The following is an 18346-nucleotide window of genomic DNA, read 5'->3' as shown; positions in this document are numbered from 1 at the left end:
CCTGTAGATGTGTAAAATCCATTGCCGATAGTCACGCTGCAATACTACTGTGTAATCTTTTTATGACTGACCGCACTGGTCTCCAGAGTGGCCCTTACTACTAAAGACTGGAGCTGTCAAATTCAAATCAGTCTCCTTTCTAGCAGTGTTGTCCCTGCAACTTACAAAGTTTAAATATCAATAGCTAAAAAATAGGGGAGGAACTGATAAGAATAAATTAAAGCCCAGTACGCGTTATATTTATCCGTTTAAACTAGAGGTCGACCGATATGGGTTTTTCTCTGGCCGATGCCGATATTTAGAAATCGCGGTGGCCGATGGCCGATATGTGATGCCGATTTTTTTTTTTTGGGGGGCCGATATATTAGGCCGATTTTTTTTTTTTTTCTTTTCTTTCTTTTTTCCCCCTTCATCTCATAAAATCTAACAGTTTAGACCCCTTTCACACTGGGGCGTTTTTTTTAGGCGCTTTTGGGCAAAAAATAGCGCCTGTAAAGTGCCTGTAAAACGGCTTCCCTACAGTCTCAGTGTGATATCCCGAGTGCTTTCACACTGAGGCGATGCGCTGGCAGGATGTCTTTGGAGTGGTGTATACTTGGAGGGGTGTATACCGCTCCTCCACCACTCCTGCCCATTGAAATGAATGCGCACCGCTGCCGAAGTGGCTGCAAAGCGTTTCGGCAGCAGCACTTCAGGGGCGCATTTAACACCTTCCTCGGCCGCTAGCTGGGTTATAAGCGCCCTGCTAGCAGCCGAATAACGCCGCTAAAATGACGGTAAAGCACCGCTAAAACTAACAGCGTTTTACCGTCAACGCCTGCCCGCTCCAGTGTGAACGCAACCTTAAGTAATAAGTGATACAGAAAATTTTTTACATTTATTGAACAAAACAAACCTCCAATCAGTTCACTTGTATGTATAATTTAGATTAAAAAAAAAAATAACTATATCTTAAATATTAAATACACAAAAACAGGTAACCAAAACTTTTGGACGAAAAAAAATGGGCTAACTTTACTGCTTATTTTTTTTTTTAATTAGTGTATTTTATTTTTAAAAATTGCGTTTGAAAGACCGCTGCGCAAATACCGTGTGACATAAAATATTGCAACAACCGCTATTTTATTCCCTAGGGTCTCTGCTAAAAAAAATATATAATGTTTGGGGGTTCAAAGTGAATTTCTAGCAGAAAATACAGGATTTTTACCTGTAAGCAACAAATGTCAAAAAAGATTTAGTCTTTAAATGGTTAAACTGAGAACTTCTACACACGGAGTTCAGTCTATTGATAAAAGAACCCGAAGAGATACAAATGTATCTTCTTATCAGATTTGGCAGGCTGCCCAGAGGAGGAGAGAAGAAACCTTCAGACAACTTGCAATTGACTTCTATTACAGAAGTCATTTGCAAGTCCCGCTGAAGTTATAATCGGCTTTCTTTATCAGCACAATCAGCCGATGCCTAAGTAAAAAAAGCCAAATATCGGTCGACCTCTAGTTTAAACCCAGTAGGTTGAATGGAAAAAAAACTGTCAGCTCCAGTCGGAGCTGCTGTACTAATGATCCAATGTTAGTACAGTGATCTCCCCCGCTGAACTGTTGTGTCCTGTCAGGGGTTCGGCCCTCCCGCCAGAACACGCCTGTCGGTGCTCTCAACCGTTGGCTGAGAGTGCTGATGGGGAGCCGGCCAACTGCTGGTTTTCCAGAGTGCTTGTCCAACAGAAGTCAGCTTCTGTCGTACTGAGTGCCTTATACACGGGCAGAATGTCTGCTGGTTTTTATTGAATTGGCCGGTGTTTGACCCATGTGTACGGGGCTTAAGGGTTAAAGAAGTAGGGCCAAAGCACTTGGCTAACACAGAGCCAGTCCAAGCTCTGAAAAGATCCTGACCATGTGGTTGGGATCCGCCCAGAAGCATGGACCGACAGCTTGCTCAGCCTCTCAGCGAGCCGCTGGTGCCCCTGTAAGCATGGGATGGACAGGGCAGAGAGCTGGTGACTGGCTCTCTGAAGACCAAGAAGTGAACAATCAGCAGTTTTTGTTCGCTCAGTTCTGTCTTTGAGGCGGCTGGGGACAGATGCAGCATTGGGCCAATGCTGCATCCGCCTAGGGGAGTATGAATTTTTTATTTTTATTTTTTTTTAAATACCCCAATCTCTCTTTTGAAGAAACACATTTTTAAAATAACCCAAGTAAAAAGTGTAAGTTCACATTTGCAGAGAGATTTGTAAGGTGAACTTACACAGGTCCCGCTGACCCGTACCGTCTCAATCGCCGGTTCTAAGCCCCAGTAGATCTGTGCCAGGAGCCCGGGGCTTAGAAATTGTCTGCTCCATATCTGACAGGATGGGCTATGTGGCTGCTGATCGGTCGGCGTTGACCAATTAGAATGCTCCAAAATGTCTCCCTGATGAGGGATGTTTTGGACATTCACCTCAGGATTTCTAACCCCCAGACTCCTGATGCGGACATACTGGGGCTTAGAACCGGCAATTGCAGTGGGACTGGGGGGGGCACCTGTGTAACTATTGCACAGAGCAGGTAGGTATAGCATGTTTTTTATTTAAAAAAAAAAAAAAAAATGAGCCTTTACTATCCCTTTTTAATATTGGGAACTGCTAATAATGTTCAAAGCATAATTGTGATAGGTAAAATACAGTATCAGACGTAAACTCCTAGGAAAAGGGGGAGATGTATATTTAGGCAGAGAGCAGCCCAGTGATGTCACTGCTTCTTTTACATGGTAATAATTGGGTTTGCAAACCTAGATGTATATCTTTGTGGCTATTAAGAAATATACGTTTTGGGTGAAGTTCTGCTCTTCTACCTCCTACCCTCCTGCACCTTCACATTTGGCACACAATTATTTATTTTTTTCCCCCCTGCAGCCTTTTGGGACCTGTCACGGGTCCTAGAAAGTTGTATGACCATTCAGAGCAGTGAACAGCTGGCTGTGAAGCTGCAAGCAGTCACAGCATGCTACTAAGAGCCTGAGCCAGCTGCTCCCACCCCATCTCCAGTTTGGTGCTCCAGTGAGCGATAGTGGGGCAGAGTAGAGAGCCCGTGACCGATAGTTACTGCTCACTAAAGACCGAGATCTGTGCGATCAATGGTCTTTGAGTTCTCAGTCTTAGATTTTGCGGGCGACAGATGCAGCATCAGATTGATGCTGCATGCACCTAGGTAAGTATGTGGTTTTTTTTTTTTTGTTTTTTTTTTTTGTTTTTTTTTTTTTGTGCCTGGAGTTCAGTTTTAACTTCAAACCAAACAGCAACACACAGGTTTATTTACTAAAGGCAAATCCACTTTGCACTAGAAGTGCACTTGGAAGTGCTGTCGCTGTAGATCTGAGGGGGACATGCAAGGAAAATAAACAGCATTTTTGCTTGTACATTATTGGATGATAGAAATCAGCAGAGCTTCCCCTCATTTCGATCTTCCCCTCAGATCTACAGCGACTGCACTTCCAAGTGCACCTGTAGTGCAAAGCGGATTTGCCTTTAGTAAATCAACCCCACACTGTGTCCCGGCTTCCTCCCCCTCATGATCTAGGTCAGCACTTTCCCCTTACTGTTTGGACATATTTGTTACATTTCATGGACCAAAAGGGGGTCCCTAGCAAATACATCACGCCACATCCAAACAGTAGGGACAGCCCTAACATACATTATAAAGGGAGGATGTGTCCTTTAAGGTCTTAACCTCAAGTTGACGTGTCCTTAAAGTTAGGACCTTGCTTGGTTTGCATTCCAGTGGCCACAAATGGAGAGTATGGGAGACAGCAATACTTAAATTATTGCAGTAAATGTGTTGAGTTTTTTTGTGCAACATTGTTTGGTTTTTCAAATATATAGGAAGCTCTACACTATTTTGGTGCATGGTGTGTGTTTTTTTTTTTTTTTTTTTTTTTTCCTTTTTGTGTTTTTTCATCATACTGACCAATCCACTCGTCAAAATTAGGGCTGCAAGGTTGGGACTGTTTGAGCTTCTTGGTAGCGTGCTGAAGATCCATCTTATAACTTAAATAACTTTATGTCCTTTATGTCTTGCAGCCTAGTTCATAAATATTTTGTTGGCTTTAGACCTTGTCTTTTTTAGTTATAACCGCGCAGCAAACCTATTGTTCTGATCTTGCTGACAAAGAGCACATATGGGATTTAGCCCATTACTTTTGATGCATTGAAATGAAATAAAATTGATTAGGATGTGAAGAAACAGTCAATTGTGTAGTGGTGTGTTTGTGTTTTTTGTGTGTTTTTTTTTTTTTTTTTTTCCCCCCCACAATACTGTACAACATTGCCTTGTTCATGATGGGAACTTCTGTAAAAGGGTTTGGAAATGACTGGGTGTTTAGTGCCATATAATATGGTTACCTAGCGCTTCAGGGGTTATATTAAATGCACATGAAACATAGTCAGCTTTGACTTTCCTTTATTTCAAGGGTTATGAATGTGCATTTTATATGCTTTTGCACCTATGTTCCTTTTTCCTTGCTGGGGCTTAAATTATTTTTTTTTTTTTTTTTCATAGGGTGACGTGAAACACTGGCTTGCATGCGCATTGTACGCAGAGTGCCGGAAAGTCGTCATTCCAACTGTTGGAAGAGGAATGATGGAAGGAAATGGAGTGTCCCTCACTCGTATACTCCGTTCAGCCAAACTTAGGTATTTTTTTATATTTAAAAAAAAAAAAATAATGTTCAAAACTAATAAAATACATAGGGGTCCATTTGTAAATGTTCTCGCACAATTTTCACCCAAGATTCAGCTATTTTTCTAATTTGGATTCAGTTGGTGAACATGTGTGAAAACTTATAACTGGACCCCCTAGTATCTGCAGCTCGTTCAGCACATTAGCTTCAGGTTTTAATCATGCTCTTTAACTTTTATATTGTCAAATGTGATATACAAGAGCATTTCTTTTTTATTTATCATGCATGTACTCCATTTTGAATACTGACTTGTTACCATTAAAAGCATGTGGTGGTTTTTTTTTTTTTTTTTGGCTCTCCAATAGCCTGATTCAGTTCTTCAATAAAATGAAGAAGTGGATGGACATGTCAAACCTTCCCCAGGAATTCAGAGAGCGAGTGGAACGGCTGGAAAGGAACTTTGAGGTATCTACAGTAATCTTCAAAAAATTTGAACCAATATTCATGGACATGTTTCAAAATCGCCACGAAGAGCCTCCTAGGCTGCCTAGAAGTAGGAAACAAAGGTAAATTGCTTTTCTTCCACTGATAAACAGATGTGCTGATGGTAAAGTTTGATGGCAGGCTATGGTGCCTGCTTTTGTGCATTTAAATATAAATAACACCCTGATTTTCTTGTCCTTGCATTGTACATCTTAGTTGGTGCCTCTTTATCTAAGGTACTCTTCCAATTCTGCACATAAACGGACACTTTTTTAATGCCTGGGTACTTTAACCACTTGACCTCCTGAAGATTTAGGGCCAATTCACACCACATGCAGTCCAGTGCGTGTTTTGTTTTTTTTTCCTGCATCAAAAACTCATTAATAGTAGGTTATATGGGTTTCAATGGCATAGTTCACACCAGTGCGGTCAGAGAGCTTCCCTTCCTGACAAACTCTCTCAGGAGAGAGAGAGAGATGTGCATGGTGTCATAAGCCTAGGCATTTTACCAGACAAGGTATTTACTAGCAGAAAATAATGTTTTACTATCCAAAGATAAAACAAGGGCAAAAGTTTTAATAGATGGTAAGATGAAAAAATGACTGAAGGTCCGCTTAAAGGTTGACATTAAAATTATATTATATAAAAAATGATCCTGCACAGCGCGGACACTCTATAGCAGTAAATTTGCTGTGGGGCAGTTGACAAGTGGTTAAATTCAAATGGTAGCTTAACCACTTCAATACCAGGCACTTAGACACCTTCCCGCCCAGGCCAATTTTCAGCTTTCAGCGCTGTCACAATTTGAAGGACAATTGCGTGGTCGTGCTACACTGTACTCAAACAATTTTTTTTATCATTTTGTTCCCACAAATAGAGCTTTCTTTTGGTGGTATTTGATCACCTCTGCATTTTTTATTTTTTGCGCAACAAATGAAAAGACAGAAAATTTAGAAAAAAAACAAGTTTTTCTTTGTTTCTGTTAAAAATTTTTGTAAATAAGTACATTTTCTTCTTCACTGATGGGCACCGATGGGGTTGCACCGCTGACACTGATGGGGTGGCACTGATGGGTGGCATTGCAGGGCATCTAGGCAATATGGTGCCAATCAGTGCCCATTTGTGAGCACAGATTGGGCACTTACTGGGCACATGTGGATGGCCGTGGGGTACATACCTGGCCATCCACATGTTGCCCCTTCCCTGGTGGTCCTAGTGGCAATCCCTGGTGGTCCAGTGTGGTCATCTGAGGGGGGGGGGGGCTGCGCTGATGAACAATCAGCACAGACACCCCCTCCCCGTCAGGAGAGCCGCCGATCGGCTCTCCTCTACTCGCGTCTGTCAGACGCGAGTGAGGAAAAGCCGATCAACGGCTCTTCCTATTGACATCCTGATCAGCCATGATTGGCCTCCACCAAGATTGGTGGAGCGGTGTGTCAGACTGACACACCGCTCCAGTCGCCACGATGCGGGCGTGCGGCGGCATGTTATCCTGCTGGACGTTATGTGACGCCCAGTCAGGATAACGGAACCACTTCCCGCACGTCAATCCGCTATAGGCTGGGCGGGAAGTGGTTAATTCTTTATTAAGCTCTAACGAGCAGGGCCCTCTGATTCCTCCTGTATTGAATTGTATTGTACTTGTACTGTCTGCCCTAATGTTGTTGTAAAGCGCTGCGTAAACTGTCGGCGCTATATAAATCCTGTATAATAATAATAATAATTAAACGTAATAGGGTGTCCTTCTTTTTTTTTTTTTTTTTTTTTTTTCCGGACATAGATAAATGTATAGGTGCCTTTATTTGGGGAGGAGCTACTCCTAGACTGGCTAGATTGACTCTCCCTGTCCGTTGCAGAGGCCTAGCTTTACCAGACTTCTGGACCTACTACTGTTGTCAGTCAGGTGGTGGTATGTGCTTTCCCGCTCCAATGCTGCTGTGTCTTGAGGCGGCCGTCTTGGGATCACTTCGGGAACTGGGTAACTTAGTTTACAGAGGTCATAGGGCTTACATAGATCTCCCACACCCCACTAGAACGACACTCAAGGTCTGGGCTGTGACCAGGCGGAGATTTCTGGATCTCCATAGGCGGTCCCCTTTTTGCCCACTTTAGGGGAACTCCTGCCTCTCAGTTTCAGGCTCTCCCTAATCCCCAGGTTTGGGCCCGATATGGCGTTAAAGTTCTTGGAGATTTTTTTTTTGGCGGGTGTTCTGTTCCCCTTTCATACGTTTTAAAGCCAAATGTAATTTACCTGGGTGGATGTATTTTAGGTACCTACAACTATGCCATGCAGCCCTTGCCCAGTTCTTGGCCCCTCTAAGGCTCGGAATGGATCCCATTGAGTTGTTGGTTCAAGAAAAGTTTTCAAAACCACTGCCTGCCCTATACCTTGATTTACTGAGAGTTGGAACCCCCAGAAGTTAAGTTCTTGCACAGTGTATTACACCCCCCCCCCCCAGAGACTGCGCAGAGTTTACCCCCAGAGATCTCAGGACTGCCCTGCCCTAGATGCCGAACTGAGGTGGGAACATATTTCTTTAATTGTACATCAAGGGACACAGAGCCATAGTAATTACTATGTGGTTATAGTCCACCTTCAGGTGCTGGACACTGGCACACCCTAAACAGGAAGTTGCCTCCCTATATAAACCCTCCCATACTGGGAGCATCTGTTTTTTTTGCCAATGTCTAAAGTGTTGGTCACGAGTGAAGCTGTGCTGAGCTCCACTAGAGCAATCCTTGCTAGGGCTAGCTATGCAGCCATACCCATTCAAAGTGTCTTTTAGGCCAAATTGAATGGTACCCGGGCCTTGTGTCCGAAGAAACAAGGCCTTTGCTTGTAAAAGCTTCTCTTTTTAGAGGGCTGGACCCCGAGATCCAGTACTTTTGGTATTTAAGGCCATAAAATTTTACTGGCGGGGTGCTGTTACAGGCCCAAGATTGTGGGTTCCCCGGTTCCTGAAGGTTTAACGGAACCCACCGTGAAGGGTGAAGATTGGGTCTGTTGGTTTTACCACAGAAAACCCTGTGGCGGGAAAGGTAAGTGGAGTTTTCTAAGGAATTTTTAAATTTTCTTATGAAATGTCTCCTTTAAAGTAAATGTTGTCATGCCTAAGAGTCACCACTGGGGGCTGTATGGAGCACGTACCTTCTCATACTTTGCTCAGAGATCACGCTGTGTCACAGAAGCAGCAGACTTTTTTTCTCCAGCTAGCAGGCAGACCTCCAGTAAGTTTGGGGGGTTTTGCTTCCTCCAGACACCCCTACCTGTGCTGAACTCTTCCCCTCTTCATGAGGCTGAGTATAAGGGAGAACTGAAAACTATCGGCAATGCCGTTTTCTTTCACTGCCCCTACTCGGCGGTGGCTTCCAGGTCTCCTCCACGCCATCCCTCCCTCACTCAAAAGCTGATCCCGTCACATCGGAGGCCTGTGCTTGCGCAGGAAAACTTTTTTTTTTTTTTTTTTTGAAAGAGAAAGGAGGGGTGATGTGAGATGAGGCGGGGCTTAGCCCTGCGTTGGCGTCCTCCAACGCGGGAGTGTGTATGGAAAAGAAAAGCATTAGTGCTGGCTGCAAAATTGTCAGACATAAGAGCAAAGAGGAGCATGAAAGAGGTTTTGATGACAGACATTTACTATTTGCATCAGGCTGAGCATTAATAACTTTGGCTGGACTACTGCTCAAGCAGTGAATGCGATTTCTTGTAGTACCTCTGCTTTGCATCGGCTAAGGTCAGAAGGGGAGGTTGAAACACCCCCAAAAAGAGCTAAAAGGGTCTCCCTCAAGCTCTGGAAAGCCTACTCATTTCTCCAAATGGCATCCTCCCTTGAGAGAGAGGGTGGCTGGTCAGAGTGAACATCGGGGCCATGAAATGTTTGCAACTGTTTTCAACACTGCAGCTCCTGTTTATTTTACTAAAACGATCTTTTTTCCTCAGCCATGATAGGTTTAAAAAAAAAAAAAAAAAAATTAGCGACTTTAATCGCATCCCAGTCAAAATGCGACAGGTTCTCTTCCATTGCCCAAGACCCTCAAACTGAGGAACTAGGGTCGGGAGAAGACTAATTCTCTCAGGGGACTGTGGTGAGGCTGATGACTCCTCTTCTGAGGTGTCCAATGCGGGAGAATCGGCTGTTTCAATCTTAAGATTGATGGTGCTATGTCTTGGTGAATGGTCCGCTCCACATTTATGTACCCTTAAGGCCCCTTTCACACTGGGGTGGTGGGGGCGTCGGCGGTACAACAGCGCTATTTTTAGCGCTGCTGTACCGTCGTTCTTGTAGCGGTATTCGGCCGCTAGCGGTTCGGTTTTAACCCCCGCTGGCGGCCGAAAAAGGGTTAAATCCGCTCGTACAGCGCGGCTATAGCCGCGGTATTACCGCGGTATAGCCGCGCTGTCCCATTGATTTCAATGGGCAGGAGCGGTTTAGGAGCGGTGAATACACCGCTCCTTCCCCGCTCCAAAGAAGCAGCTCGCAGGACTTTTTTTACCGTCCTGCGAGCGCACCGCTTCAGTGTGAAAGCCCTCGGGCTTTCACACTGAACAGACAGCGGAGGCTGTTTAGGGGCGGTTTTCAGGCGGTATTTTTAGCGCAATACTGCCTGAAAACCGCTCCAGTGTGAAAGGGGCCTAACTGAGTGTTTGGGTTCGCTAAAGCCTCCTCAACTGTGCATGCCTTTTTTTTCTGTCCATTCATTGTTGGAAAAGCTTTTTTGTATCTGAGAGGATCACCCTGATAAGTGTTATTTTCCCTCCTAAAAGGTTTTAACACTTTATCCTGTGGTGGAGGAAATTCACTAAGTAGGGTATACCAGCAATTAATGCTGTTATATCCTCTGTGAATAAGAGTTTGACTTGGCCGGCAGACAATGCTCAAATGTTTAGGGATCCAACAGATAAAAAGTTGGAATTCCTATTTAAAAAAAAAACAAAACACTTTTTTTGTGCTGACAGTAATTGTTTAATCATTGAGAGACTAGTTTAATCAGGTGTTCAATGTTATCCTGCTCAGCAGGCCCAGGATCTGGCAGCTTTATGTTTGCAGTAGTTGCTTTGAGAGATTCTATCCTGGCTAGTCTTCCTTTTGCGGTGAAACAGCTATTTGGGGATGTTTTGGATAATACATCCAAAGAAATTCTAGTGGAAAAAGTACCCCTTTTGCCATTTAAGAAAAGGAGTAAATGTATTTTCGTTTTTAAAGCTCCTTCTTCTCTGCCAGGGGCATCAGCCTCCAGGCAGTTAGGACAGCTTCCGCCGTCAGGTTCAAAAAGTAATCCTCAGGGTTAACCCCAGGGACAAAAGAGGTCTTGGGGGAGGAAACCTACAAGATACTGAAGCCTCCTTATGAGGAGGCGCCCCCGCTCGCTCAATAGGGGGAATTCTTCTGCAGTTCTCAAGGATCTGGCAGGAAGAGTGTCGAATGGGGGACTTCCTCAATAGCTCCAAGGTACAAACTGGAGGTGCCGTCTCCTCGTTTTCTCAGATCAAACGTTCCTAAGGATCCAGAGAAAAGTCTTTCTCTCAAGCATTGGACCATCTTTTGGCAAAAAGTGATCGTGGTGGCCCCCATGTAAGAGCAGAGGTTGGGGGTTTGGTTAAATCCAAATGTACATTCTGGATCTCAAAAATCTAAAATCGATTCCTGAATATAACCACTTTTTTTTTTTTTTTTTTTTTTGCTGCATGGAGTCAGTCCAATCAGTTATCTCCATCCAACAAGGAGGAGGACTTCTGGTGTCAATCAATGTCAAAGATGCATACCTGCATATGCCCATTTTCTCGCTCACTAGTAATATCTAGTTTTCAAGGTGGAAAATCTTAATTTTCAGTGTGTAGCTCTGCTTTCCGGTCTAGCTACTGCACCTTCAGTGTTTACAAAGGTTCTGGCCCCTCTTCTAGCCAGATTAAGGGCCCAAGGTATAACGATTATGGTTTATCTGGAAGATCTGTTCTTGATAGTCCAGTCGGTAGCCGGCTTAGACCAAAGTATGGTCACCACATTCAACTACCTGATATATCTAGGTTGGATTCTCAGCCTAGGAGAAATGTTCTTTGAAACCATGAAAAGGGCTAAGATACTTGGGTCTGATCATAGGTACACCCAGAAAAGGGTATTCTTGCCCCAGGCAAAGATCAGCGCCATAAAGGAACTGATTTAGGTGGTCGAAGCAAGATAAATTCTTCTATTCAACTTTACATGAGGTTGTTGGGAAAGATGGTGGCTTCATTCAAGGCCGTTCCTTATGCTCAGTTTCATTTAAGACTGCTGCAAAATAATATCCTATCGGCTCCAAATCCTACGACCACATCACCCCGAAAGCGCCCGATCTCGTCTTGATCTTGGAGGATAAGCAGGGTCAGGCCTGGTTAGCACCCAGATGGACCACCTGGAAATTCCAGATACTGTAGGCTGGGAGCCTCAGTTTATGGTTAATATCCAAAAATCTGCAAAGGGGAAAATCCTTCTTTCATTTACCACAGAAGTGGCCTAGATCAGAAATGACCTTGCTCATTATCATCCTAGAAATTCAGGCAGAGCACCTGGTTCTGAGGGCCTGAACGTTTAGTTTACGGTATTTTCCTGCCAGGATTCAATCAGACTATGCCACAGCAATGGCCTATATTAACCACCAAGGGGGCACAAGAAGTTGTGCGGCCCAGAGTAAGGTGAATCATATTCTATCTTGGGCAGAAAACAATGTACTTTGCCTATCGGCGGTCTTCTAGGGATAGAAAATTGGCAGGCGGACTACTTGACTCGCCAGCAGTTGTTCCTGATATCTTCCTGTCTATATGTCAAAGATGGGGTATCCCAGACATAGATCTGTTTTTGTCCAGGTTTAACAAAGAAATCGACAACTTTGTGTCAAAAACAAAGGATCAGCTAGCATGTGGAACAGATGCCTTGCTATTCCCATGGAATCGGTTCTCACTGATTTATGCATTTCCTCCTATTCTGCCTGCCTTCATGGCTTCTTTGCAGAATCAAGCAGGAAGGGAAGTCTGTGATTCTTGTGGGGTCCAGGAAATCTTGGTATGCGGGGATCGTAAAGATGACAGTAGTGGACCCATGGACCTTACTGCCACAGCCAGACCTTCTTTCGCAAGGTCCGGTATTCCATCCTACTTTACAAACGCTAAATTTAAAAGTTTGGCTATTGAGACCCACACTCTGAAGAAATGTGGGCTGTCAGGTTCAGTGGTTTCTATCTTGGTTAATGCAAAGTCGGGCTCCATAATTCTATATTATGGAGTCTGGGAAGCATATGTCTCCTGGTGTGAAACCAGGGGTTGCACCCCAGGAAATAGGTCAAAGTTAGAATCCTTGACTTTCATGCAGATGGGGTGAGAAATAAAAGCTGGCCTTGAGTGCTTTCTAAGGACAGGTCTCGGCCTTATCTGTATTTCAATGACCACTTGCTTCGCTTTCTCTTTAACTCGTAGCTTAATCCCCGGTTAAGTCACCCCTGAACCCTTGGGACTTGAATTTTAGTTTTTGGCGGCATTACGAAACAGCCTTTTTTTGGACCGATACGACATATTCCCTTGGTCCTTTTTTTGACAAGGAAACTATTTTTTCTGGTAACCATATCTGCTGCAAGAAGGGTATCAGACTTGGCTGCTTTTTCTTGTAGAGAGCCATATTGTTCACAAGGATAAGGTAGTATGGCGTCCTCATCCTAACTTTTTACCGAAGGTAGTATCAGGTTTTTATCAGAACAATATCCTAGTTTAATCATCTTTTCCAGAACCCTGTTCTATGGAAGAAAAATCACTACATTCTCTTGATGTGAGAGCAGTCAGTCTACTTTAAAGATGACTACTCAGATTCGGAAAACTGATGTTTTTTTGGAAATCTACTATTCTAAATGGATTCGACAAGTAATCGTTCTAGCTTCTGGTTTGAAGAGGTAGTTTCTACCCTCTCAAATCAAAACGCACTCTTCTAGGGCTGTTAGTGCTGCGAGGGCAGTGCATCACCAAGCCTCCATGGCTGAAATCTGCAAGGCCGCAACTTGGTCTTCAATCCATACATTTATATAAACCGAAATCACCAAAGGAAAATTATAGATGAAATCGTGGCGCTTATCCCCAGGTGGGGAGATGCCAGACACTCTTATCCAGCCAGGGAGCTGAATACAGACGTGACTAGAGAAAAAGTGAAAAAACATATATTGCTAAATATCCCAAAAAGTAAAAATGATTAAATTAAATTATTCGATATGAGCTAATATAAAAACACTCAGTGAAAGTGATATACAAATATATAAATCCAAGAAAAAATATATAATGAGAATTGAACACAGTAAATGTCTATAAAGTCCAGAAACCAATCAATCGTGAAAAATAATCGTGAAAATATTTGAGGAAAGTCCAAAAAAAGAGTGAGGGTGACTCCAAAACCTGCTCAGCTGTGTTTTCAAACATCCACCACACCTCTGACGTGAATCCACTCCCTGCTGAAATTCAAACTCACCAGCTGTTAAGGCCTCTCACTCTCGTGTTTGGCCTGACAGAGCCTCTAGCCCACTTACATGGGGGTTAACATGCGAGCATACACCTCCACTGTTCCATAGGAACACCGCTTTTCTCAGGTTGGTAGTATGACCTAAAAATAAAAGAAGCTCCAATAGTGTAATCTCGTTTAAAAGATATAATCACATATAAAACAACTTGTAATGAACTCACATTTAAAATAAAATAACAGGCAAGTCACTTCACGGCAAATGGAGAACTCCCACAGCAAGCAATAGCAACTGAAATAACAACAGGCAGGCCACGGCGGACCGCAGCACTCGTCCCTTCACTGGAGCTCCGCTCTGTCCCCCTTCACTCCCTCCTCTAGTACTCGTGTGAGATCGCCGTGTAGTCACGCCCCGACATGTTTCATCATAAAGATTTAATCGCATGTTAACCCCCATGTAAGTGGGTTAGAGGCTCTGTCAGGCCAAACACGAGAGTGAGAGGCCTTAACAGCTGGTGAGTTTGAATTTCAGCAGGGAGTGGTTTCACGTCACAGAGGTGTGGTGGATGTTTGAAAACACAGCTGAGCAGTTTTGGAGTCACCCTCACTCTTTTTTTGGACTTTCCTCAAATATTTTCACGATTATTTTTCACGATTGATTGGTTTCTGGACTTTATAGACATTTACTGTGTTCAATTCTATTTTTTTTTTTTTCTTGGATTTATATATTTGTATATCACTTTCACTGAGTGTTATAATTTATATTAGCTCATATTGAATAATTAATTTTTATTTAATTTTTACTTTTTGGGATATTTAGCAATGTATGTTTTTTTTTTTTTTTTTTTTTCACTTTTTCTCTAGTCACGTCTGTATTCAGCTCACTGGCTGGATAAGAGTGTCTGGCATCTCCCCACCTGGGGATAAGCGCCACTATTTCATCTATAATTTTTCCTTTGGTGAATTCGGTTTATATACATTTTATTGTTAAGTGGCAGCTTTGGTAGGGTTTTGACATTTATTAACATAGCGCGGAGGTGGTAATACAGGTCAGGGGTGGCGTAATTTGCACCTGGTTATCTCTGATTTTCAATCCATACATTTACCAGATTCTATCAGGTGAATATAAAAAGACATGAGGATGTCGCCTTTGGGCACAGTGTACTGCAGGCAGCAGTATAAGTTCTCTGATCTCAGGGTGCCCTTCTTTTGTTGTCTCCCTCCCCTCAGTTGGCATTGCTCTGGGACATCCCAAATAGTACTTACTATGGCTCTGTGTCCCGTGATGTACGATTAAAGAAAATAGGATTTTTATAACAGCTTACCTGTAAAATCCTTTTCTTTTGAAGTACATCACGGGACACAGAGGTCCCGCTCCTCTTTCTAGTATACACGTGTATTGCTTTGCTACAAAACTGAGATGCTCCCGGTATGGGAGGGGTTATATAGGGAGGCAACTTCCTGTTTAGGGTGTGCCACTGTCCAGCACCTGAAGGTGGACTATAACCACATAGTAATTACTATGGCTCTGTGTCCCATGCTGTACTTCAAAAGAGAGATTTTACAGGTAAGCTGTTAAAAAAAAAAAAAAATCCTATTATCCACATGTTTTGGAGCTGCCCGATGATTGTCTGGTACTGGGAGGAGGTAGTGGAGCTTATTACCGCCTCTGGCTGAGTCTCCCTGGCTCCCCAGAACAAGCTCTTTTCGGTATCCAGGATGACGAACAGGGGCCTCGCTGTACTAAACTGTTTGGATATCTTTTCTTTTATGCCAAGAGGGAAATTGTTTTGAGGTGGCATGCTCCTTCCCCTCCCTCTGTGGGTTCTTAGGAAAAATCAATAAAATGTTGTTTGTTTTTTTGTTACCACTATATAAACTGGCTTGCATTAACAGGAGCTGCCCCAAGAAGTTCAGTAAGGTATGGCAGCCCTGGACGGCCTGGGAGGAATTTCCTCCCTGTAGGAGGATCTCTGCACTGGGGTGACTGCTATGCCTTTCTGCTGCCTTAGTTAAAGATGGTTGTGATGCAAAGCCCTCCTTGGGGGGTCTTGCCTTTTTCACTATGGTCTGTTGTTTCTCAGATGTGTGCTTTGTCCCTGACCAACTGTTCCCCTGTACTTTGTCTTTTGCTTTAGTGCATTCTGTAAAATTGTACCATGTATCTTGATTGTATGCTCAATAAAGGAACATTCTGTTTTGTAAAAAAAAAAAAGTAATGGGGTGCCTAGCCATATGCTTAGTGTATGCTGAAAGGAGGGTCAGCATTAAGATTTGCTGTTCATGCATAGATCATGTGTCTAGGCATTTGCCTTTTCTCTTGTAAGCTGTGTATGCATGGTGTAATAATGCAAGAAATTATTTGCTGGGCCCTTTTTTTTTTTTTTTTTTAACACCCCTTCCTGCCTTTAGTAAAATGACGGCAGACAGGAGCACTGTTGTTCACCAATTGCGGGGGTCTGTCACCCCCATTTCACATGGATTGCTTGTTTGTGTGTCTTGCTAAATTAGAGAGGAATAAAATGTTACATAATGCTTAATCGTTGAAACTTTTTACGTTCTGTTTTTAAGGAAGTTGCAGTGTAATGTTAAAGATCTCTTCAACTTCTGCTGGACTCTATTTGTATATGCAAAGGGTAAGTGCGAGTTGTATTTACTAAATTTGTTTACTGTATTGTGAGTTGTGTTTACTGTATTTAATGAATTTTGATTTCGATAGCAAAACTGAACAAGTTGTATCAGATAACTTGGAACAATTTAATAAAAAGCAAAGATTGTTATGTAGCTCAGTGCTTGTTTAAAAGAAATAACCAGCCTGAACAGCAAGTTTTAATCTTTTTTTTATTTTTTTTTTATGAGCAGTCGAGGGGCTTTACAGAGATGTGCTTAGATTGTTCATGATTTTGTGTCCTTTTTTCTTTCTTAGGAAATTTTAGTCTGATTGGCGATGATTTGGTTAATTCTTATCACTTGCTTTTGTGCTGCCTGGATTTGGTTTATGTTCATACTTTGCAGTGTCCCCATAAGGATGACCTTCTGAATCCATCATTCACAGGTACATCTTCTAAATGTAGACCATTTATCAGCTAGTAGGACCAACTTTTTGATTGTGGACCAGTCTGTCTTGTACAGTTTGTGTGGGAAAGTGTTTTAGGTAATGTCTTAATGGCACCCTTTGAATAATGGGTGGTTTTCCTATATGTGAATGATGTTGGGATTAGCAGCCTCTGTTGAGGATATTACATTTTTATAAAGCAAATTGGCAATAACAATGGACTTTTTTGTAAAAAGATAGATATATAGATATATATCTATATATCTATATATATCTCTATATATATCTCTATGTGTGTGTGTGTGTGTATATGTGTATATATGTATATGTGTATATATATATATATGTGTGTGTGTATATATATATATATATATATATATATATATATATATATATATATATATATATATATATATATATATATATATATATATATATAAATGTATGTGTGGTTTTTTTTTTTTACTTTTTTTTATTTATTTTTGTCTTTTTTTGACACCTGGAAGTTGCCAATAGATGCATTTGCACAGGTCTGAGACAGATTAGCACTGATGACTGATAAATATACTCGATAAGGAAGTAGTCAGGGGTAGGTTTTATTGTGCAGTGCTACTTTTAGAGCTGCTGAGGTAAAAATTGATAAATGTCCCACTCTTTGTGCAGTTTTATAGTAGCTAAAGATTTATACTTTAGAAATTTGCCTTGAAGTGTGTGTGATAAAAAGATATAGATCTGCTGTGCCGCTTAGTAAAGTTAAGTTTGATTAGATATGCAGGAGCCATTTATTCCCTGCTGGGGTGATTTGTTTCTATTGAGAGCAATGGGAGATGATTAGAAATATGTTGCGGTACCTTTTTTTTTTTTTTTTTTTTTTTTTTTTTTTCCTTCTCCCTGCCTTCGTTCCTTTTGTGTTCCTTTTTGGATTAAACAATCTTTCTTCTTCTGTAAACAGCAAAGTTGCCAGTTCCTGATATGGATAGCATCGATGATAATGATCCCCCCTGTATTATCAATGCACTGTGTGAATACTACGATGGGCTTGCAGTGGAAGCCAAAGGGATAAAAGAGCATTACTTCAAGCCTTACATCTCAAAGCTCTACGACAGAAAGGTATATCTGTCCTAATTGTATGGCGTTTTGTGAAAAATGTTGCTTGACTTGCATATTTGTATTGGTTCTCTAAATGTTCATTGGGGATACAGTGAACCTCTGATTGTTTAGGCTTTGCACCTAGGACGATGAAATCATATGATTGCTTAACCTTTAGAATGACACCTTACGTCAGGTGTGGCGATTTTCACCAAGGACATTCATATAAATCCGGGATCTCCAAACTTTCTAAACAAAGGACAGTTTACTGTCCTTCATGCTTTAGGGGGAGGAAATGTAATCAGTGGGAGTAAACAATGCCCCATTGTTGGCTTCAGCGGGAGGAATGGTGTCCCCATCGTTGGCGTTAGCGGGAGGAACGGTGTCCCAGTATCAGTTCCTATGCCGCTGTTGCTGACTGTGGGAGAAATTGTGCCCCAGGGGCTGGGCTGGATAAAAGCAAGCAAAGGGCCGCAGTTTGGAGACCGCTGATATAGATGAGAGAAAAGGTGTTTATAAATGAAATATTGTACAAATGCACACCTCAAGAATAAAAACTAAAGCCATTGAGCGACACAGGAGCAATCGGCAAAATCCTTGACAG

The 18346-nt window shown here is 42.3% G+C and overlaps 1 protein-coding gene across 1 annotated transcript in view; it reads left to right on the top strand.

Annotated features, from left to right (window-relative positions):
- The window catches only part of RBL1 (RB transcriptional corepressor like 1), a 99332-nt gene that overhangs the window by 8224 nt on the left and 72762 nt on the right, over nt 1-18346 (top strand). The window contains exons 2-6 of the mRNA XM_073606322.1: nt 4530-4663; nt 5016-5216; nt 16170-16234; nt 16525-16653; nt 17606-17763. Of these exons, the coding sequence (XP_073462423.1) occupies nt 4530-4663; nt 5016-5216; nt 16170-16234; nt 16525-16653; nt 17606-17763 (687 nt within the window). The remainder of the gene's footprint in view (nt 1-4529; nt 4664-5015; nt 5217-16169; nt 16235-16524; nt 16654-17605; nt 17764-18346) is intronic.

Source organism: Aquarana catesbeiana, linkage group LG12, assembly GCF_042186555.1.
Source record: "Aquarana catesbeiana isolate 2022-GZ linkage group LG12, ASM4218655v1, whole genome shotgun sequence".
NCBI lineage: Eukaryota > Metazoa > Chordata > Amphibia > Anura > Ranidae > Aquarana > Aquarana catesbeiana.
This window is presented reverse-complemented; position numbering and strand designations above follow the sequence as displayed.